The 23576-nt window shown below is 42.3% G+C and overlaps 1 protein-coding gene across 2 annotated transcripts; it reads right to left on the minus strand.

The window, feature by feature from the left end:
* Positions 1-132: 132 nt before the first annotated feature.
* On the minus strand, positions 133-22233 carry LOC110500080 (monocarboxylate transporter 2). Of its 2 annotated transcripts, XM_036957360.1 has the most exons (5): positions 22019-22233; positions 7400-7651; positions 3187-3330; positions 2023-2832; positions 1318-1592 (listed from the first exon to the last, which is right to left on the minus strand). In XM_036957360.1, the coding sequence occupies exons 2-5, from the start codon at positions 7614-7616 to the stop codon at positions 1318-1320; spliced, it is 1446 nt and encodes a 481-aa protein (XP_036813255.1). In that variant the 5' UTR covers positions 7617-7651; positions 22019-22233. The 2 variants fall into 2 exon arrangements, with proteins under 2 accessions (XP_021432908.1, XP_036813255.1); XM_021577233.2 differs by lacking the exon at positions 22019-22233 and having other exon boundaries at positions 133-1592; positions 7400-7616.
* Positions 22234-23576: the final 1343 nt, after the last annotated feature.

Genomic DNA, 23576 nt, shown 5'->3' on the forward strand with positions numbered 1-23576 from the left:
CCAAGAGTGTGAAAACCTGTCATCAAGGCAAAGGGTGGCTACTTTGAAGAATCTGAAATATAAAATATATTTTGATTTGTTGAACCCTTTTTTGGTTACTACATGATTCCATATGTGTTATTTCATAGTTTTGATGTCTTCACTATTATTCTACAATATAGAAAATAAAGAAAAACCCTTGAATGAGTAGGTGTGTCCAAACTTTTGACTGGTACTGCATATTTGACACAACTTAGTTGCATTCTTTACGTAAGGCAATGTATCATTGGTGTAAGTTAAACAGCTACTCCCAGAAATGACCATTGACTACAAAAATGAATATCCCTGTATATACGTACATCAATACAATGGCTAGGGATAGGTTATATTGCTCATGGATTCTTTATTTGGTATAAACCAACAATATGCACATTTATAGATAATATTGATTGTGAATATCAAGTATTCTTAATAAGGCCCTTGGAAACACAGCCAATAAAATGAATTTACATCCAACCTCATTAAATATGATTAAATTGCATTTGTTTCATTGTTGTTTTGGATGAGGCCTAAACATGGCCAGTTTAGAAGTAGTGCAGTGTATACGGACTCCATGTGCAATATGCAATAGTAAATAAAACAGTGGGTGTGTTATCGTTAGATTAGAAGCTTGGCAGTTGTGCAGGTTTAGCTAACGAACACAACTGACACAGTGCGCTAAAGGACAGTATAATACATTGGGATTGGAGCCACCAAACCGAGAACTCATCTCTGTTCCTGTGTTGCAACGATATCTGTCTCTCACCATAACCCTGGTACTAACGGACATTATGTGTCCTGGCATGTCAGCTCCCAGCATAGGAAGCTAGGATATTAATCTGTATTGATTTCAATCAGAACAGTTGAATTGGGTTGCTGGTGTGGTAGGTTTAGTGGCACAGACTAAATACATGAGCAGTGCTAGATTTCTGTCGACAGGTCGCATTTCACAGACAAAAGCTTCTTTCTCATATTCCAAGCCTTGTGGCCTCCTAACATGCGTTCTGTATCTTACACCATTATCTCCGGCTAGTCTGATGTCTGAGTAGTAGTCAGGGCAGTCACCCCTTCCTCCAGCAATACACCTTGCAGTATCCCACAACATGGTTGTCGTTGTTACTCTGGCAGTTTGAGTGTTTCGGAAACAGAGGGGCCACTGCGGGGAGGCCCCCGAGCGGAACCCTGGAGAGTAAAAGACCAGGAGGAACCCCCCTTGAGCTCTGTCTGCAGTTTGATAGTGGCAGAGGGGGACGTGAAGGTGGTGGTGAAGGGGGGTGTGGTTGGCAGTAGGGAGGGGCTCTAGATGTTGGTCTCCCTCTGCATGGCGTCCTCATCTTTGGGGTCTACCATGTCCTCCAAAGCCTGGGCGTCCCCGTCTGTCTCCTTTTGGTCCTGGTCCCGGTCGGGGTCCTCTGTTTCAGTCCGTTTGTACATCTCCTCCTGCTTGCGTTCCTTGGCCAGGAGTCTGTAGTTGATGAAGTTGCCGATGAACAGCCAAATGCTGGCCATGATCACCACAGCCCCACAGCAAAAATACATGTACTTGTAGTTTTTGGTGATGTCCACCAGTTTACCTGTAAATAAGAGCATAGAAAGGGTAAATGTGATGAAGGCCTGTCATATCGCTATTTTCTGCATTTCCAAATATGCCTTTATCAGTTTCTTCATGTCTACTGATCTTTAATGAGGAACATTATCTCAAATAAATGAAGCATTTTGTCAAGGACCAATAATCACAGAATTAACTTTCCATTTGTTGTTATTGTAATTAGACAAATAAGCACATATTATAAGAATGCCAAAATGTAATATTGCTTTTCCACTCTAAATCAGCAAACTCTATAACCAAGATCAAACCAAGTGAATGATTACTAAGCAATAGCACTCCTTAAAACTATAATTGAGTGACTTTAATTTATTCCTTTGGCATATCAACTGCTTAAAAAGTAAACAACGTCTCAGAACTGAATTAAGTAGTAATGAGTTGAGAGATCAGTGACATACCTGCCAGGGGTGGACCAATGAGGACAGGGCAGCACTCCACAATGGTGGTGAGCCCCACGGCACTGGAGAACCTCTGAGCCCCCACCAGATCCATCAGGGTCTCAAACAGCACCGAGCTGACCATGCCGAAGGCAAAGCCAAAGAATACGGCATACACCACCAGGCCTGTGTAGCTCTCCACCAGGGGGCAGAGGATGTGGCACACCCCGTTGTAGAGCACGGCGAAGCTGAAGAAGTACTGGATCCTGGGCCGGATCCACTTGGAGTTGGCCAGGAGCCCCATGGAGGGCCGGGCAAACATGTCCACGAAGGCCAGGATGGAGAGCAGGAAGGCGGCCGAGTACTCATCCACGCCTATGTCCTTGGCGTAGGCCGTCAGGAAGACTATTGGTGAGAAAAAGCCCAAGAACATGATGACGTTGCCCGACAGGTAGATGAGGAAACCGCGGTGCTTGAAAAGCGACAGGTCAATGAACTTGTTGACAGTCCCCAAACAAGTGGTCGTCTCCTTCTTCTTGGTGGCAGTTTTGGCAACGACCAACTCCTCATCCTTCTTGATCTTGCCCAGCGGTGGCCCCAGGGGCCTCATCAGGGAGCCAGCCACACAGCAATTGAGCAGTATGCCCCCCAGGATGAGGAAGCTGCCCCTCCAGCCGAAGGAGTTGAACAGGTACTGGTTGAAAGGGGCTAGGCTGCTCAGGAACACTGGGCTACCGGCCATGGCTATTCCGTTAGCGATGGGACGCTTCTTATAGAAGTACTTGCCAATCATAGTCAGTGCTGGCTGAAGGTTAAAGGCTAGGCCCAGGCCTTTGTGAGGAGAGAGGATAATATGATTTAGAGTTAAAAAAATAACATACATTTCTAACAAGAAAATGATCTGATAAGATAATTCAGGCATATATGACAGTGAGCATAAAGTACACATTCGGAATAATATACATTTTCTTCAAGTAGCCAGACAGTGGTCATTAAATGATTTGACAAATCAAGCTTAACTGTACTCTTGTAATGTATCTATAGTCTTTTACTATGATCTTTGTGAAACACAGATTGGAAAACTCCGAATCAGTTGTAGGCCTATTTTCAACCAGCCACTTAAGGAGTTTGACACTATAATCAAATTAACTCTGAATGAGGTGAAATGGATTTCATCGGAATTACCTCCTATAAGACCGATGCAAACATAAAGCTCCACCACGCTGTTGCAGAAGGAAGCGGATATCAACCCGATAGAAGACAGCACTCCCCCCATGATCATGACAGGTCTGCAGCCATATGTGTTTACCAGTACACTGCTTATGGGACCTGGAAGAGAAACAAATGAGATACTAAAAACATGGTCTTTCATCCAACCCATACATTCAGCCTGCAATAGACTCGGGTAATCATGTAGTGATTACTTAACGGTTTAAGCTTGTTAGCGTTGAAAGACAGCGTGCAACTTCCCAGCTCTGGAAATAGAGGCACATAAACAAGGCATTGTTGATACTGGTAAACAATGTACAACATCGTGTTGTGTGTTCTGCATGTATTCTTAAGGGGGCGAGGGCTACATTGAGAGATCAGTAACAAACAGGCATGGGTATAACACAGCATTATCTTAGTAGTCAAACAAACAAATGGCCTCATTGCCAATAAGTACAGAGCACGTTGACAAAACATCTGTTATTTTCCAGCGTAGCTACGTATGTATCAGAGATCCCATCACGACAAGCAATACATGTACTGTTGGACCAACAAGACCAATGACACAGAGTGCAGGTGAGGTCTTGGACATAACTCAGGACCTAGACAATTAACCAATGGGTGCCTGTCAGCCTTGGACAGGTTGCACTGAGAGCCAAACAGAGAGTGTTAGTCAAACGGAATGAGTCAGAATCGATCAAGCATCATCGACACGCTGAGTGAAGACATTGAACTGAGCTCTGGTTGGACACGCAATGGGTCTCTCTGTCTCCTAAGCTTTCAAGGCACAGCTTCCATGCTAATGCAAAACAGAGACCCAACGTGGCAACCAGTTATCTTATGAAGTGGATGATAGACACTGACTGTATGAATACACACTGTATGGGCATAGATAGGTTTCATATGTGACAGCGAGAGAATGCTGGTTAACGTAAATGGACTCTGTTGAATTGGAGCATCCCCAGATATATTTGCAGAAAGTGCACTGCAATGCAATGTTTTCATATCTGAAAAGAGGGGGAATCATGAACTATGATACACACACACCTTGAAGTGAGCTGAAGACCTTGGCTCCATGGCCCATTTGTCCCTCAGCTCAGTTTCTCTGTAATTCACAATTTTTCATGAGTAACAGTAAGCACTCTATATTGGTAGTAAACGCACAGATGAGTTGAGTGGGGCCGACCAGCATCGCGCTACTATGCCACACAGCACTTTCCATTTCCTTGTTACCTTCAATAAGGGCTTGCCACACAACTTCTTCTTAGAGGCATACAACACAAGACAATGGGCAGGAAGTGAATCTTAGCAGATTTTGGTTTTAGTGGGTCAACCCCTGTTATTGAACCCTCTCTATGGTCATTGATAGTACATCAAACAGACTGGTCCAAACAATTCCTTTTAAATTGTGTCCTTGTCAAATTTCTAAAAGTTGTTGTTGAGGGAAACTTTGTCCTTTGTATTTCTAAAGTCCTGTTATGTTTGAACCTCTGGTCTCCATTACCTGATAGGGTGAGGCATGACTCTGCTTCTATGGCATGTCACAATGTCCTCTTTCATGACAGACTTTAAACAAAAGGAAGAGTAAATTGAATAAGAAACGATAAGAGTAATGAAAGATTTTTCCCTTTTTTGAATAATGCCCCCATTAGCAAGCAGAAGATGTGCCGTATCTGTGTCGGACTCGGGGAGCGGTGCTATTTAAAAACAGGTTGGGGAAGAAGTCGCCTGACTTCATTTGCTCTGCGTGAATCTTTTTCCGACCTTGAGGAGAGGAGCCCTCCTCATTTGCATACAGAGCACTTATCAGTATTCTCCCGAGTCTGGTGGTGAAACCTGGATAGGCCAAGTGGAGGGAGCCCTTGAGGTTTCATATTAACTCATTTTAAAAAGGAATTCATAAGTGAAGTTTAATTGCTGCAATAGCTGGACACACTTTCCAGGTTGCCAAAAGCAAATTAGGAGTTTGTTTTGACAGTAACTATAAGGACAAACAATTTGACTACTATTGACCGTGCTTCTACACCTGCATTGCTTGCTGTTTGGGGTTTTAGGCTGGGTTTCTGTACAGCACTTTGAGATATCAGCGGATGTACGAAGGGCTATATAAATACATTTGATTTGATTTTGATTTGACATTCAACATGGCATCTTTGAACATACTGTATCTCAGCCCCTACCAACATCCTTCGGCTCATTAATAAAACATTTTATTGAAATATGATCAGATAACATAACTTAATGTTGCTTGTGTCTAGACTTGAGGCAAAATATGGGCTCAATCATGGAAACAAATACCTACAAGAGGATGGGTACACCCGTCATTTACCCTTCCAGCTGTGATTTATTTCACAGGACATAAAAGCTAGACAGCAGAAAGATGGAAGTTTGTGTAACACATTTGTGTACCACTCCCTGATTTGTGAGGTTGGAAAAGAAAAGGTTGATAAGCCGTCAAGATAGCTGACTATGCAGGAAACTGATGTTTGCAATCCATCATACTATTAATGTCTCTCTCATTATGGAAAAAGCGCTGATATTATATGAAGCTTAGAGTTGTTTTCCAGAGCAGTCATACAAGGACGCAAACATGAATTCTATCAGTGGTTGATCGACTAATAACACAGCTTAGCTAGCCATATTTCTTCTGGACAGTTCAGTTAGCATTGAGGCTAATGTACCTGGCAGTGAGAGAGCTCTGCTGTGCTGACTGTCAACAGAGGAAGGTACTGTATGTAGCCATGCTGCCTAGCCTAGTCAAGGTCAACTCTCCCTCTCTCTGTGTGGATTAGTGACATTGATCCAACACTGACACACACACAGCCTCCATATTAGCACGTCACTGCAGAGCGACACTCAGCCAGGCTAGAAGGGAGGGACGGGAGAACATGACATCTGCAGTTGGCATATAGATGATGCAATAGTGTGCAATATTTCACAATATTTCCCTTTGGGCTCTTTTCTGTACCCATCATCATCATTACTAATCATTCATCTCAGTGTCTGTGTTACACCCTGGGTTACAGAGACAAACATCCAGGAAGATATGAAATAGTTGCCTTCACTTCCAGTTGTTGCGCATTTGTGGTCGTATCTAATTATATGTGTGTGAGGCCGTTCATCATAAAAAATAGGTTGGCTGCTGTTTGAAATCAGCAAGAGCCACACATTGGCATATCCTGATGTTTGAGGATATGGCAAGCATTTCCAGTTTGTTTGCTCTGTGATTGCGTCCAACCAGCATCATAAGTGGCACTGCTATCTTATCAGTTAGGGAGTCTGCCTGATGACTGCCCTGGAGAATTCAGTAAGTGTCTGACCTCTGAACTCGATGTGAAAACAACAGGTACGTTGTAAAAGAGCCACAGGTCTCCTTTCTCTTCCAAGAGGACAAACACCCTCAATAAGCAGCTCTCTGATTGGGGTAAATATTTGGTGATGCGTGATTGTTTTCCTGCCATGTTATTCCAGAGAGCAGCATATGTCAGTTGCTTGTAGAAATAAAGAATGCATTAAACACTGAATGGACAATTGCTTTATCAGCCTACAGCTGGTGCAAACACATAGGACAAGAGAGCAGGTGTTTAATGAATAGCTGATGAAGCTCTGTTCTCCCCTTTTGCTCAGAGATCAATATGAATGAATTACACTAAACATTTTAATGAGGGACAAGTGCCTTGTACAGGCTTGTCACATATAGAGGATGGTATTGTGTGTCCTTGGCTCTCTATGGCCAACTGGCCTTCACTGTCACCATCCTCACAACAACGGTCTAGGATACAATAAACCCTGTTGACAGCAACAATTAGAAATGACTGGATAGGATGGCATCCGCTAACAGATGGCCAGCGTGGCATTGCCAAGCAAGGTGCCTACTGGCTAACCTAGTGAGGGGTAAAGTCACGCTGAGAAGGAGAACGTGATGCATTACTACTAAAATACGCTTATGACTAGTCACAGAAACCGTGTGTTCTTCTTGAATGTCAATTTAAATATGGTCATAGGTTCTCATAGGAGACACACAATCAGATCAGAACAGGTACCTTGCCCAATACAATACTACAAAAGGTCACATGGTGAAGAAAATCTCAGGGCACTGCATATTCAGGAACCCAACTCTTCTTAACAAATCAGACAGACGACTTCCTCAAGAGACTACCTGGACACCAACTTCTTGTCTTGGTCTTACCTCCTGCGTACATGACGGCCAGCATGATGGAGGAGATCCATGCTATCTGGCTGTAGGAGCAATCGAAGATCTTCTGGATGTCCTTGAAGTAGACGGTGATGGCCTTTGGGAAGGCGTAGGAGAAGCCGATAGAGATGAAGGATCCCAGCACCACGGCCCAGCCCCAGCCCCCGTCCGGAGGGGTCACTGCTGGGGGGCCTGCGGCAGGGGGTGGCATCTCTGGCCCGGCTGGCTCTCAGCGCTCACTGTTTACTGGAGGGGGAAAGACGAAGAGGAAAGAGGGCTCAGTACAGGGGAGACATGAAGAGGAAAGAGAGGGTCGGTACAGGGGAAATATGAAGAGGAAGAGAGGGTCGGTACAGGGGAAATATGAAGAGGAAAGAGGGGTCGGTACAGGGGAAATATGAAGAGGAAAGAGAGGGTCTGTACTGGGGAAATATGAAGAGGAAAGAGAGGGTCTGTACTGGGGAAATATGAAGAGGAAAGAGGGGTCAGTACAGGGGAAATATGAAGAGGAAGAGAAACCGTTGAAAAGCTCTCTTGGTTGGGGAACTGAACAATAATGATGATAATGACGTCTCCATTCCTTCTAAGATGAATTTCTGTACTGTAAACTTAGGCTTGAAAAACAAATAAAAAGTGTAAGTTATAAAAAATGTGTAATAAAAAAAAGGTCTCATATGTGGACTACTATTCTCTCCCACATAAGGTGGGCCACTTATATGGACCATTACGCACTATATTCAGAGGTTAAAGGTTGTTTGGAGACAATTGTAGCTAACACCAATACCACATTGACAATGGCATGTTTTAACACCTCTTGGTGTTCGCTATTTTAATTTTTGGATGAAAAACGTTGCCGTTTTAAACAAGATATTTTGTCACGAAAAGATGCTTGACTATGCATATAATTGACAGCTTTGGAAAGAAAACACTCTGACGTTTCCAAAACTGCAAAGATATTGTCTGTGAGTGCAACAGAACTGATGTTACAGGCGAAACCCAGGAAGTGACGCATTTTTTAAAACCGCCTCATGCCAATGACTCCTTATATGGCTGTGAATGAGCTACGAATGAGCTTAAGTTTTCCACGTATTCCCCAAGGTGTCTACAGCATTGTGACGTCTTTTTACGCATTTCCATTGAAGAATAGCCGTAAGGGACAATATTTAGCAAGTGGTCACATGGTGTCTCCAGCAGAAAATCTTGCGTAAAATACTGAGGTAGCCATTTTTCCAATCGCTTCTTATGAGAAACCAATTGCCTCGATGGATTTATTATCGAATATATATGTTGAAAACACCTTGAGGATTGATCCTAAACAACTAATTTAGGAGCTAATTTGTATAAAAGTTTGGCGTTCTAGTGGTAGCATTTTCCGGTCGATTTCTCAGCCAAGCATGATGAACAAACGGGAGCTATTTCGCCTACAAAAATAATATTTTTGGAAAAAAGGAACATTTGCTATCTAACTGGGAGTCTCCTGAGTGAAAAAATCCAAAGTTCTTCAAAGGTAAATTATTTAATTTGGTTGCTTTTCTTATTTTCGTGAAAATGTTGCCTGCTGCCAGCAGAGCCTAGCATAGCATTATGCCATGATAAACTTACATGACAAATGCTTGTCTAGCGTTGGCTGTAACGCATATTTTGAAAATCTGAGATGACAGTGTGATAAACAAAAGGCTAAGCTTGTGTTTGAATATATTTCATTTGCGATTTTCATGAATAGGAAAAGTTTCTAGGGGTATTTATGTCCGCTGCGTTATGCTAATTCGTTTGAGGCTATGATTACGCTCCCGGATCCGGGATTGCTAGTCTTAAATGTATGTCCTATTGTTTCCCACCGGTTGAGGCCATGTCCCTTTTGTCATTTAAACTCTTGACTGTTGGGTCATAAGACCAAATCTCAGCTCCAGAATGCACGTGGGCGCACACACACTAACAGAGTTAATCACCCTTGTCACAAGGTTGAGTTTCTACCTGAAACCAGACCAGCCCTTGCCCCACCCACTTTTCACCTTGAGGGTATCCCCCTGGTGTGACAGGGGAGAGGTGTACGGGCAGCAGTGACCAAGATCACTTGTCTTTATTGACAAAGCAAACATGTCTCTGATCGTATATAAACACATACACCACACATACACACTTTCTAAATTGTTCGAGAGATATCATGGGTAAGAGGCAGCTGCTTAGTTCCAGGCACACAATCTACAACACCTGATGAGTGATATTGATAGGTGCCTCCGTGATCCAATGAGCTTAATCAACAACAACAAAAATATTGCATCAATTATATAATTCTGATTTCACATACGTTGACATGACACAACTAACCACTGGCTTATGAAGGCATTTCAACATCACAAGTAAAAGCTTATTCAAATGGGATTATTGTAGTTTAGCAAAACATGCACAGCCATACTCTAGACGATACAGCTTAACAGGGGTATGGCATGGCTTTGATTAGGTGGGTTAGAAGATTGAAGGGAGACACATAGATCTAAAGGCGACCCATAGCACACTAACTCTATTCAAAAAATAAGAATTTGTTCTTAACTGACTTGCCTAATTAAATGAAGGTAAAAAAAAAAAATAAAAAAAAAAAAATTCAAGGTAAAGTGTTGAGAAAAGTGGTTGAAGTTCCAACCAAACCAGAAGGGCACAAAAACACTAAAACTAGAACCTCCCATTTCAATCTCAAGAGTGGCTGTAAAACAGGCTCCATGACAACAACAGGGTGCACTGAAGTCAGTGGCATCAATAAATTATATCGTCTCTGTCTCTCATCAAGACGTGGCCAGATCAGATTGCACTGCTGTGGAGCCTCATTCATATTCAGCCCTGTCTCAGCTGTCAATAACAGGCAATTAGCTAAACTAGTCGCCATGTGCTGTGATTGGTTGACCTCCCAGAAAGAAAAAGGAAAATGTGAATGAAGACAGTTACTAAAATCAAATCAAACTTTATTTGTCACGTGCCGAATACAACAAGTGTATACTTACCTGTGAAATGCTTACTTACAAGCACTTAACCAACAGTGCAGTTCAAGAAGAAGAAAATATTGACCAAGTAGACTAAAATAAAAAGTAATAATAAAAACACAATAAGAATAACAATAACGAGGCTATATACAGGGGGCCCTGGTACCGAGTCACTGTGAGGGGGTACAGGCTTGTTGAGGTAATCTGTGCATGCAGGTGGGGGCGAAGTGACGATGCATAGAAAACAAACAAACAGCGAGTAGGAGCAATGTCAATGTAAATTGTCCGGTGGTGATTTTATGAATTCTTCAGCAGTCTTATGGCTTGGGGGTAGAAGTTGTTGAGGATCCTTTTGGTCCTAGACTTGGCGCTCTGGTACCACTTGCCGTGCGGTAGCAGAGAAAACAGTCTATAACTTGGGAAACTAGAGTCTCTGACAATTTTATGGCTTTCGTCTGACACCACCTATTATATTGGTCCTGGATGGCAGGAAGCTTGGCCCCAGTGATGCATTACCCTGTGTGGCGCCTTACGGTCAGATGCCGAGCAGTTGCCATAGCAGGCGGTGATGCAACCGGCCAGGATCCTCTCGATAGTGCAGCCGTAGAACCTTTTGAGGATCTGGGGACCCACGCCAAATCTTTTCAGTCTCCTGAGGGGGAAAAAAGGGTTTGTCGTGCCTTGGTATGTTTGGACCACGATAGTCCGTTGGTGATGTGGACACCAAGGAACTTAAAACTGTTAAGGATCAGCGTGGCAGACATGTTGTTTCCTACTCTTACCACCTGGGGGCAGCCCATCAGGGAGTCCAGGATTCAGTTGCAGAGGGAGGTGTTTAGACCCAGAGTCTTTAGCTTAGTGATGAGCTTTGTGGTTATTATGGTGTTGAACACTGAGCTGTAGTCAATGAACAGAATTCTCACATAGGTGTTCCTTTTGTCCAGGTGAGAAAGGGCAGTGTGGAGTGTGATTGAGATTGCGTCATCTGTGGATCTGTTGGGGCGGTATGCAAATTGGAGTGGGGTCTTGGGTGTCCGGGAGGATGCTGTTGATGTGAGCCATGACCAGCCTTTCAAAGCACTTCATGGCTACCGACGTGAGTGCCAGGGGGCGGTAATCATTTAGGCAGGTTACCTTCGCTTCCTTGGGCACAGGGACTATGGTGGTCTGCTTGAAACATGTAGGTATTACAGACTCGGTCAGGGAAAGGTTGAAAATGTCAGTGAAGACACTTGACAGTTGGTCCGTGCATGCTCAACGTCACTATAAAGACATTAAAAAGTATATTTTAGTTTAATGCTAAAACTGATAGTAGTTGAAATTTGAGATTTTATCAGCTGGTTTATAACTACTACATGACTTCTGACACACACACACACAACATTGTTTAGGTAAGGAATACCTCCAGCCTAGCTTTTCTAAATAAAGGTATTGTTTCATCACAACTACAGTGCCTTGCGAAAGTATTCGGCCCCCTTGAACTTTGCGACCTTTTGCCACATTTCAGGCTTCAAACATAAAGATATAAAACTGTATTTTTTTGTGAAGAATCAACAACAAGTGGGACACAATCATGAAGTGGAACGACATTTATTGGATATTTCAAACTTTTTTAACAAATCAAAAACTTAAAAATTGGGCGTGCAAAATTATTCAGCCCCCTTAAGTTAATTCTTTGTAGCGCCACCTTTTGCTGCGATTACAGCTGTAAGTCGCTTGGGGTATGTCTCTATCAGTTTTGCACATCGAGAGACTGACATTTTTTCCCATTCCTCCTTGCAAACAGCTCGAGCTCAGTGAGGTTGGATGGAGAGCATTTGTGAACAGCAGTTTTCAGTTCTTTCCACAGATTCTCGATTGGATTCAGGTCTGGACTTTGACTTGGCCATTTTAACACCTGGATATGTTTATTTTTGAACCATTCCATTGTAGATTTTGCTTTATGTTTTGGATCATTATCTTGTTGGAAGACAAATCTCCGTCCCAGTCTCAGGTCTTTTGCAGACTCCATCAGGTTTTCTTCCAGAATGGTCCTGTATTTGGCTCCATCCATCTTCCCATCAATTTTAACCATCTTCCCTGTCCCTGCTGAAGAAAAGCAGGCCCAAACCCTGATGCTGCCACCACCATGTTTGACAGTGGGGATGGTGTGTTCAGCTGTGTTGCTTTTACGCCAAACATAACGTTTTGCATTGTTGCCAAAAAGTTCAATTTTGGTTTCATCTGACCAGAGCACCTTCTTCCACATGTTTGGTGTGTCTCCCAGGTGGCTTGTGGCAAACTTTAACCGACACTTTTTATGGATATCTTTAAGAAATGGCTTTCTTCTTGCCACTCTTCCATAAAGGCCAGATTTGTGCAATATACGACTGATTGTTGTCCTATGGACAGAGTCTCCCACATCAGCTGTAGATCTCTGCAGTTCATCCAGAGTGATCATGGGCCTCTTGGCTGCATCTCTGATCAGTCTTCTCCTTGTATGAGCTGAAAGTTTAGAGGGACGGCCAGGTCTTGGTAGATTTGCAGTGGTCTGATACTCCTTCCATTTAAATATTATCGCTTGCACAGTGCTCCTTGGGATGTTTAAAGCTTGGGAAATATTTTTGTATCCAAATCCGGCTTTAAACTTCTTCACAACAGTATCTCGGACCTGCCTGGTGTGTTCCTTGTTCTTCATGATGCTCTCTGCGCTTTTAACGGACCTCTGAGACTATCACAGTGCAGGTGCATTTATACGGAGACTTGATTACACACAGGTGGATTGTATTTATCATCATTAGTCATTTAGGTCAACATTGGATCATTCAGAGATCCTCACTGAACTTCTGGAGAGAGTTTGCTGCACTGAAAGTAAAGGGGCTGAATAATTTTGCACGCCCAATTTTTCAGTTTTTGATTTGTTAAAAAAGTTTGAAATATCCAATAAATGCCGTTCCACTTCATGATAGTGTCCCACTTGTTGTTGATTCTTCACAAAAAAATACAGTTTTATATCTTTATGTTTGAAGCCTGAAATGTGGCAAAAGGTCGCAAAGTTCAAGGGGGCCGAATACTTTCGCAAGGCACTGTATGTAAACACGGTTGTTATTTAACAGACACCATGAGTATTTGTCACCTGTATTATGAGGGCTTAACGGAGGGTGAAGTGGTCCTGAAAATGTATTCTTACAGGCATTCTGGGCATCTTCCCGTCACTCTGTTCAGGTGCTTGACTTACATTTTCTTTTACAATTCTAACTTAAGCAAAAAAAAATTGCTAATCACTAAAATATACTGTATAATCCTCTGTGCATATTCCCATGTGTTGCTCTTTTAATTAAACTCAAGAGATTGTCTATTTTTCAAAACATCCATATGGTAATAAAGTTTAATCTGATTATTGTCTGGGGTTGATAGTGGGGTTGATTGATTAAACGTGACGACTATGCATAACATGGTCTCAGGACTCATAAGCTGCTTAGGTTTATAAATCTGAATAGTATACTGAAAATACCAAAACACACAGTGTAAGCGATGATAAGTCACACAAAAATGTGCGGTCACGCACAAAAAAAAACTTTCTGTGAGTAAACAAAGCAAGTTTGTTTAGGCTATTTGACATACTACTGTTTTTCAAGAGAAGTTTATTCATTATTTGTGCTCCACAGTAGTTTCTCCCCATGATGTCATCATGTGTCCTCTGTAATGTGTCTTTCCTCTGTTTGGTGTCTCCGAATAGCAGCTGACACAGAGGGATGGGCAGATGCTTTCACAGCCAGAGACAACCAACCACAGTCCCACCCAACCAGAGGGATGTGTCCCGTCTAAGCCAATCACAAGACACCTCAGATGCCTGTCCTTGCCCGTTGTTGAACTGAGCAAACAGTGTGCCTACCTGTGCTCAAAACACTCCTGTTATCTTAAACTTCAGGGAAGGTTAAATGGACAATGGAGCCTTAGAATTAGAATGCAGAGGCAGGCAGCCAACAACTACAACAGCATTCCTCTAATTGAATTATCTCAATGACAAGCTGATCAAAGCATGTAACACAATAGTGTGTGTGTGTGAATCTGTCTGTGTTCTGTTTCAGGTGAGCTACATTGAGTAACCATGGAGCCTGACACAGAGAAGACGTGTAACTGAGTTAACGGACACAATGCACCACCTGCAGCAACACGACTGACTGCCCATGAGCCACATGACGAGCAGGATTGGTGGCTTTGTGTCTCTTGGTACACCCAACAGGATTATGTAGGATAGAGTGTGCAGAGTGAAAACGAAAATGGATAGGTAACCTACTCTAGAGCTATCTTGGCACCACGCTGACAGAACAATTTGAGTAAATATAGAGCCACTCTGAGGCTGGTTGCGGTTTTGAGCTGTGCAATTTACAGGATAATCACCCTTTTTTCCATTGACATTGTGTTATAATTTTGGTTTTATAAATAGCAGCTACTCCATTTGCCACCGTTGTAGAGTTGAAGTAAAAAAAATGATAAACAAACACTTACATTTTTCTCATATCTAGTCACTGCCTAAATGTAAAACAGTCAGTGTAGCAGTGTCTTGTTGGGCCCTTGCACAGAGGTATGAATGGCATTCAGGCATTGCGAGGTCACTAACGTCGCCATGCTGTACTCTGGTTTGTGTATCCACAGGCCTTCAGGCAGGTACAGGCCACTACTGTGGCAGTCTAAGTCCTCAAGGAATCTTGTGTCACCTTGGATGAAACTGACAAGGAGATTTGAGCCAAGTGTTTTCATAAGCATCATACACTACCTGAAGACATGAGGAAGAGATGGAGGGAGAGGGAGAAGATGAGTGCTTGTAAAGGGGACTTTCCAGGAGAACAAAATGGAGAGCAGTTATTGATCACATCAATTCAGGGAGAACATCTCCAGAGCAGAAGCCAAAAGAAATGTCTACTCCGCCTTCTCTAAATGTTGCTGGTTCGAATACCTGAGCTGACAAAGGTGTAAAACCTGTCAAAGTGACCTTGAGCAAGGCACTTAACCCTAATTTGTTCCAGGGGCGCCGCACTACTATGGCTGACCCTGTTAAAGCAACACATTTCACTGTATGTGACAATTAAACATATCCCCCCCCACCCCCTTTTTATTTTATCTCACAGCACCAATGTTCTCTAAACAACAGCCAGAGAGTCTTGTACAAAGTCACGACAAAAGACAGTAACTTTGCCGGCTGCTTTCCACCAGACACTGGGTGATGAATTCATACAAAGCTCATAAGGTCATCAATAAAATATCAGTGTGCCCTCGGTTCAGATTATAATTTTTCAACGCCGATACCGATTATTGGAGGACCAAAAAAAGCCGATACCGATTAATCAGCCGATTAAAAAAAAAAAAAATGTAATTATGACAATTACAACAATACTGAATTAACACTTATTTTAACTTAATATAATACATCAATAAAAATCTATTTAGCCTCAAATAAATAATGAAACATGTTCAATTTGGTTTAAATAATGCAAAAACAAAGTTTTGGAGAAGAAAGTAAAAGTCCAATATGTGTCACGAACGTTGGTTGAATTAATGGACCAAGGCGCAGCATACATAGAGTTCCACAAACTCACAGAAAACAATAAAGCGCAAAAACGAAACGTGAAGCCAATGTAGTGCTCGCAGGCAACTATACATAGACAAGATCACACAAAAACCCGGTGGGAAAAGGCTGCCTAAATATGATCTCCTATCAGAGACAACGATAGACAGCTGCCTCTGATTGGGAACCATACCAGGCCAACATAAAAATGAAAGAACTAAACTACCCACCCTAGGCACAGGGCGTGACAATATGTGCCATGTAAAAAAGCTAACGTTTAAGTTCCTTGCTCTAAAATGAGAACATATGAAAGCTGGTGGTTCCTTTTAACATGAGACTTCAATATTCCAAGGTAAGAGGTTTTAGGTTGTAGTTAATATAGTATTTATAGGACTATTTCTCTCTATACCATTTGTATTTCATATACCTTTGACTATTGGATGTTCTTACAGGCACTTCAGTATTGCCAGTATAGCAGTATACCTTCAGTATAGCTTCCGTCCCTCTCCTCGCCCCTACCTGGGCTTGAACCAGGAACACATCGACAACAACCTCGAAGCATCGTTACCCATCGCTCCACAAAATCTACGGCCCTTGCAGAGCAAGGGGAACAACTACTCCAAGTCTCAGAGCGAGTGACGTTTAAAACACTATTAGCGCACACCCCGCTAAATAGCTTGCCATTTCACATCGGTTACACCAACCTAATCTCGGGAGTTGATAGGCTTGAAGTCATAAACAGCTCCATTTTTATTTTACAAGTTTTTTTTTATTTTTCAAGTCAGTCAAGAAAAAATTATTATTTTCAATGATGGCCTAGGAACAGTGGGTTAACTGCCTGTTCAGGGGTAGAACGACAGATTTGTACCTTGTCAGCTGGGGGGTTTGAACTTGCAACCTTCCAGTTACTAGTCCAAAGCTCTAACCACTAGGCTACCTTGCCACCCAATGCTTGAAGCACAGCGAAGCTGCTGGCAAAACGCACTAAAGTGCTGTTTGAATGAATGCTTACGAGCCTGCTGCTACCTACCACCACTCAGTCAGACCGCTCTATCAAATATCAAATCATAGACTTAATTATAACATAATAACACACAGAAATACGAGCCTTTGGTCATTAATATGGTTGAATCCGGAAACTATCATTTCGAAAACAAAATGTTTATTATTTCAGTGAAATACGGAACCGTTCTGTATTTTATCTAACGGGTGGCATCCCTAAGTCTAAATATTGCTGTTACATTGTACAACCTTCAATGTTATGTCATAATTACGTAAAATTCTGGCAAATTGAGCCAGGAGCCAAACTGTTGCATATACCCTGCCTCTGCGTGCAATGAACGCAAGAGTATCGACACAATTTCACCTGGTTATTATTGCCTTCTAACCTGGATTTCTTTTAGCTAAATATGCAGGATTAAAATATATACTTCTGTGTATTGATTTTAAGAAAGGCATTGATGTTTATGGTTAGGTACAGTCGTGCAACGACTGTGCTATTTTCGAAAATGCGCTTTTGTTAAATCATCCCCCGTTTGGTGAAGTTGGCTGTCTTTGTTAGGAAGAAATAGTCTTCACACAGTTCGCAACGAGCCAGGCGGACCAAACTGCTGCATATACCCTGACTCCGCTGCAAGAGAAGTGACACAATCTCCCTAGTTAAACGAAATTCATGTTAGCAGGCAATATTAACTAAATGTGCAGGTTTAAAAAAATATACTTGTGTATTGACTTTAAGAAAGGCATTGATGTTTATGGTTAGGTACACGATGGAGCAACGACAGTCCTTTTTCGCGAATGCGCACCGCATCGATTATACGCAACGCAGGACACGCTAGATAAACTAGTAATATCATCAACCATGTGTAGTTAACTAGTGATTATGATTGATTGATTGATTGTTTTTTATAAGATAAGTTTAATGCTAGCTAGCAACTTACCTTGGCTTCTTACTGCATTCGCGTAACAGGCAGGCTCCTCGTGGAGTGCAATGAGAGGCAGGTGGTTAGAGAGTTGGACTTGTTAACTGTAAGTTTGCAAGATAGAATCCCCGAGCTGACAAGGTAAAAATCTGTCGTTCTGCCCCTGAACAAGGCAGTTAACCCACCGTTCCTAGGCCGTCAATGAAAATAAGAATGTGTTTCAATGATATAATGAAAGCAAACTGAAAGCAACCAAATGAACTCTCATTCTCTCAATACATTAATTCTAGGACTTGGCATGTCAAAAGTGTAAGCCAGGGTTGAAGGGGCTTGAAGCCTTTTCGATAGCAGGCACGTGACCTCGACGTCACCTTAAAGTAATGCATGTACTGTAGCTAAAGTGTATTCTTACAACTAGTTCATTATTAACCACAACTGCCAACTCTCACGTCACACAAAGTGATTCAATGTTGACGTAAACATTCATCAAGATGGAAGGTAATCTAGCAGAAACACTGATCCAGTATACAGTTGCCTCTTTGAAGCCCTGTATAGTAAAGACGCAACAGCAACAGCAACCTGCATGGTTTCTCAATAGAAGAAAGACTACTGCGAGACAATGGGGCCATTGACAGCCAGAGTAGACACACCCTGCCCAGCAGTCAGGTGTCTTTCCATGAAAATAATCAATAGGTGTTCGATACCTTATTATTGTAGTTTCTGCTTTCTAACTTCTATGGCAACACACACAGAAAGTAGTCTTACATGAACAACTGGTAATGGCAAAGCACACAATAAGTCTATCTACCACATTTAGGGCTATAAGGAGACATTTTGAGCAACAATATACCTGTTAATATAATGGCATTACAAGAGTAAATACCAAGTTACTACACAGGTATGAGAACAACTTGGTGTAAAGTGTTACCAGGTGCCTTTTACTACAGGTTCTCTTAACCCACTACCGAGCTGATTCTGTTCAAATGCATGGGTGGTGACTAATCTACCATCTACCAGTTAACCACACCCACTTAGACTACTTATTACACGTCTTCAGCTGCTAAGTACGTACCTTTAATTACCATGGAAGGCCTCGAGCGGTGTTTGTGCATAGTCAGCAGGTGCGATTGATTTAGCTCACCCAGCACGCCAGGTAGGTGGTGTTAACTTTTGGAACCGTTCCATTGGTCTTTAAGTGGCAACCCTGCCCTCCAGGCGCACAGGGCGAGCTAAATCAAGTGGTGATTTCTGTCTAGGCAGAGTGTCATGGCCCCCGGAGCAACATCCAGTGCTGCCAGTGCCAAGAACTAACCTGTTAATCCATGCCAGTATTTGCTGCAGCGTCAACGCCTAAGTAATGGTATGGGAAAACGTGACATATTACACCACACATTTTAAGAGTAAAGTTTTAGTAGTTTGATAACGGCGTGTAGAGGATTCTTCTAAATTCTTCTACAACAAACATTTTTTAATTAGCTTACATTGATTTGAGGGACATGTAATCCAAGTATTTGTTTGAGAGGGGGTCAAAGGGGACCACTGAGGAAGTGTTAGGCTATGTAAACACCAAACAGGACATTCATAACTGGAGAAAAAGCATAAACAAACTGGGCTCTGACCAAACATGAACTGTCTCTTACAACTTCTTTTAATAAGCTACGGCTGTAGAGGACTGCTCAACTACTCACAGGGGATTAGAGTCTGAGCTCCACTTCCCTCCCTGTTTTCTACGACAGCACCATGGGACTGGAGCACTGGACACAGCACCTAAGCCACGTTGTTGATCAAGGGTTCTTGTGCCAGGCTAGGGACTTACTGAAGGTATGCAACCTAATACAAACCTGACTCCAGTTGACATATTACAGGGTATACATCAACTGCATTTGTATGCCTAATATTCTGTGGTGTAGGATACCGGAAAGGGTTTCATATTGAATATTGCAAGCACTTATTAAACATCATGTATACTAGGGCTGGAAATTGCCAGAGAGCTCATGAAATATTATCACGATATTTACGGTAAGATGCTTATAAGATATGTATTGTGATTCTCATAATTCTATATGTATTGCGATTCGATACGATTTGATGTTCCAAATTTTCAAACATATGGGAACACATTGCTCACTAAATCTGCTGCAGAGACAAGAGAGCATGAGAAATGTTGTTTTGATTAGTCATGGAAATAAAAGTGCTGGAAACATGTTGTTTCAATATTTAAAAAGAAGATGGAGAACAAGCTTAAGGATGAACAATACCAGAGTTCTGGCGCAGGTACAGCTGACTAGTGCTAGCTAACGCTGATTAGAAAATCATTATTACATCTATATATTTGTCCAAAACAATATTGCGAAATGTAACTCTATGGATTTTCCCCCCATCACTATTGTGTGCGCAACAATAATCATAACTACTGCTTTGTAAATACTATGTCAACACCACAAACTTGTTTGGGAATTATTGTAACACATAAGGGCTAAAACCTCAGCAACTCAGCAGCCCTAAGGATTGATTTCTACCCACATGCTCAGGGAGAACACTGCTTTTTGTTGACATGAAAACAGTGAACCACATTAGTGCAGAGGACAATGAATGTGGCTTGAGGGCTATGACAACAGTCCAGTATTTAGGATCGAGTCAGAAGTCATATTACCCTAATCACACCAGTGAATGACGACCTACGGGCTGCTGACGATGGCTGGCTGGTCACTGCTTGTTTTAGTCCAGATGACAAACCCCTTTCCCCAGTGAGTTGGCTGTCTATAAAACTGATTTATCACCAGAGGGGTTGGGAAGTCAGATGGAGATGGATGGCGAGGCTGATGACAAAGGGCTGTGGAGATGAGTCAGCTAAGCATGAAAATAACCATCCATGTATTATTTAGCTACATAGACTAGCGCACTAGCATGCACCATTTCTATTGGGATTTTAATGGTTCCTAGCCATCTGTCAGGTCAACTATGAAGTGGTGGCTCAACAAAGTGGAGAGGCCCATATGTGGGTTACAGTACACCAATGCTACAAAGGATTATTATGTCTGCAATGTCTACATACTACCTTGCCTTTAGTAACCCAAAGAAAGTAGTCCAGTACCAGAGGCAGAACCAGCCTACGCCAGTACCAGAACTTCTCCAATAGGCCTCTCATAGAGCAAAGAGCAAAGTATGACCTGGGGAGGAATGTGAAAACACCTCAAGTGCATTATTAATTCATAATCAATATGTGCACATAGCAAGATCTATGGCCCATTGTTCTTTGTCTACATTTCTTTCAACAATGCAAGTCATAAATTGCCCAATTTCCCATAACATCTCTCATTACCCAAGAACCAGGCAGACTTCGCAGGTCATTTTGTAAAAAAACAGGTTTATCTCATGCTAAATATCCCCCTTTACCTTCCCTATATCAAATCAAGGTGGAAACAAGGCAGGCCAAATGTGACTGACAGGTGTTATATTTAAAGCCCACCAGCTGACCAGGGGAGTGAAACATCCTCTGCATGGCCCAAACCTGCTTAAGGAACAACCTTCAGATCAGATCCTTAGATAATAATAGACTAGTAGGATTTAGTAACTGTGTCATCTCTCAGTGGGAAAATGGCTACTTCACATTAGGTATCGAGACGCACGTGATGAGAAGAGAGATGTACATTAGACCTACTGATTGATCAGTGATGACTCAAACGAGGATGCACTACGCGCGTGTAGATCCTAATCCGTGTGGTCAGATACTCTGTGTGCGTGTGCTGCTGATACAAACCGGATGGAACCAGCCAAATATGCATACCATAATTTACAATGGGCCTACATTAAAAAAAGTACTCAGAATTCTCTAGACTACTGTAGTCTATAAGCATCATTCGCACAATCTTGGGAGTATTCTAAGTGTAACGAAGAACATGTCTGTCGGTGCCACATTGGGTTAACTCCGTGATTACGCACAATATATGTGAATTTCAAACTGAAACATAATATAATTCAAAATCCAGCCGATTGTTTGTTTTATAAAGCATTACGCCTACGTGTTGTAGGCTATTCTTGCCCCGATGACCAAGCAGCTCTCTCAATGCCGACGAAGCAACGCGTTTCATTGTAGGACAAAAAAAACGCACGGGCAGTTTCGTAAGTGTTATTCCATCACGCATAACTTTCAGGAAACGCATATTACCTTTTGCGAATATAGGCGCGGTCTATCCCCAAATGTGGTATGTGGTCCTTGGTCGCTGACCTTGTCAGTGTTGCGGGAAGATGGGGCTGTATTCTATTTGAATTCCCTTACTAGGAAGCTGAATGTGACGTACAGCGTTGAAAGAAGGCGGCCCATCCTGCTGCTACTGTTGCTATTCTTGACCACGGGTAGCCTAGCGCTGGAGACAAGAGACCAGACAGAGCATCAAGTAAAACCAGCCGGCTTGCGGCGGTTGGGAGGAGAGGGGGGCGTTCGACAATTTGTTTGAGGGAGTTTCTCATTCTTTTGTTATTGAAACCTTATGTGGTTTCGCTTCCACTGGAGAACGATTCCGCGTGTTGTGCCCCCATTCAACACTTCAAAACAAGCTCGAAGTAGGTCATCCGTTTTATCACGGGGATTCATTTAAACAGTCGTGTAATGAGAGAGCTGTCAAAACGCTTGTTTCATGCTAGTAAACTATGCATCAAAATATTGTAGCGAATATAATTTCACATCCCTTATGTTGGCCAATTTGACCAGTTTATCTGTTTGAAGAGCAATTGAAACCCAGAGCGCCAATCGCCCATCTTGTGATACACATGTATATATATATACACAGAACAAAAAATATAAACGCAACATGCAACAATTTCAAAGGTTTTACTGAGTTACAGTTCATATAAGGAAATCAGTCAATCGAAATGAAATCATTAGGGCCTAATCTATGGACTGGGAATACACATATGCATCTGTTGGTCACAGATATCTTTACCTTTAAATAAATAAAAAAAAGGTAGGGTCATGAATCAGAAAACCAGTCAGTATCTGGTGTGACCATGATTTGCCTCATGCAGCACCACCCATTTCGTTTGCATAGAGTTGATCAGGTTGTTGATTGTGGCCTGTGGAATGTTGTCCCACTCCTCTTCAATGGCTGTGCGAAGTTGCTGGGTATTGGCGGGAATCGATCCAGAGCATCCCAAACACGCTCAATGGGGGACATGTCAGGTGAGTATGCAGGTCATGGAAGAACTGGGACATTTTCAACTTCCAGGAATTGTGTACAAATCCTTGTGACATTGGGCTGTGCATTATCATGATGAAACATGAGGTGATGGCAGAGAATGGCACGATAATGGGCCTCAGGATCTCGTCACGGTATCTCTGTGCATTCAAATTACCATCATAAAATGCAATAGTATTTGTTGCCCATAGCTTATGCCTACCCATACCGTAACCCCACCGACACCATGGGGTCACTCTGTTCACAACATTGACATCAGCAAACTGCTCGCCCATCAGCAAACTGCTCGCCCAAGGGAGTAGTACACAGCGTTTTACCAGATCTTCAAATTCTTGCCAATTTCTCGCATGGAATAGCCTTCATTTCTTAGAACAAGAATAGACTGACGAGTTTCAGAAGAAAGTTCTTTGTTTCTGGCCATTTTGAGCCTATAATCGAACCCACAAATGCTGATGCTCCAGATCCTCAACTAGTCTAAAGAAGGACAGTTTTATTGCTTCTTTAATGAGCACCACAGTTTTCAGCTGTGCT

The sequence above is a fragment of the Oncorhynchus mykiss genome, chromosome 21 (genome assembly GCF_013265735.2).
Source record: "Oncorhynchus mykiss isolate Arlee chromosome 21, USDA_OmykA_1.1, whole genome shotgun sequence".
NCBI classification, from domain to species: Eukaryota; Metazoa; Chordata; class Actinopteri; order Salmoniformes; family Salmonidae; genus Oncorhynchus; species Oncorhynchus mykiss.

What these genes read in the sequence shown, in the direction of transcription:
- LOC110500080 (XM_021577233.2), bottom strand. Translation starts at nt 7,616, where the DNA reads ATGCCACCCCCTGCCGCAGGCCCCCCAGCAGTGACCCCTCCGGACGGG. An exon ending in TTGCATCGGTCTTATAGGAG is followed by an intron (nt 2,833 to 3,186) that starts GTAATTCCGATG and finishes CTCCTCACAAAG; the next exon opens with GCCTGGGCCTAGCCTTTAAC. An exon ending in CATTGGTCCACCCCTGGCAG is followed by an intron (nt 1,593 to 2,022) that starts GTATGTCACTGA and finishes TCTTATTTACAG; the next exon opens with GTAAACTGGTGGACATCACC.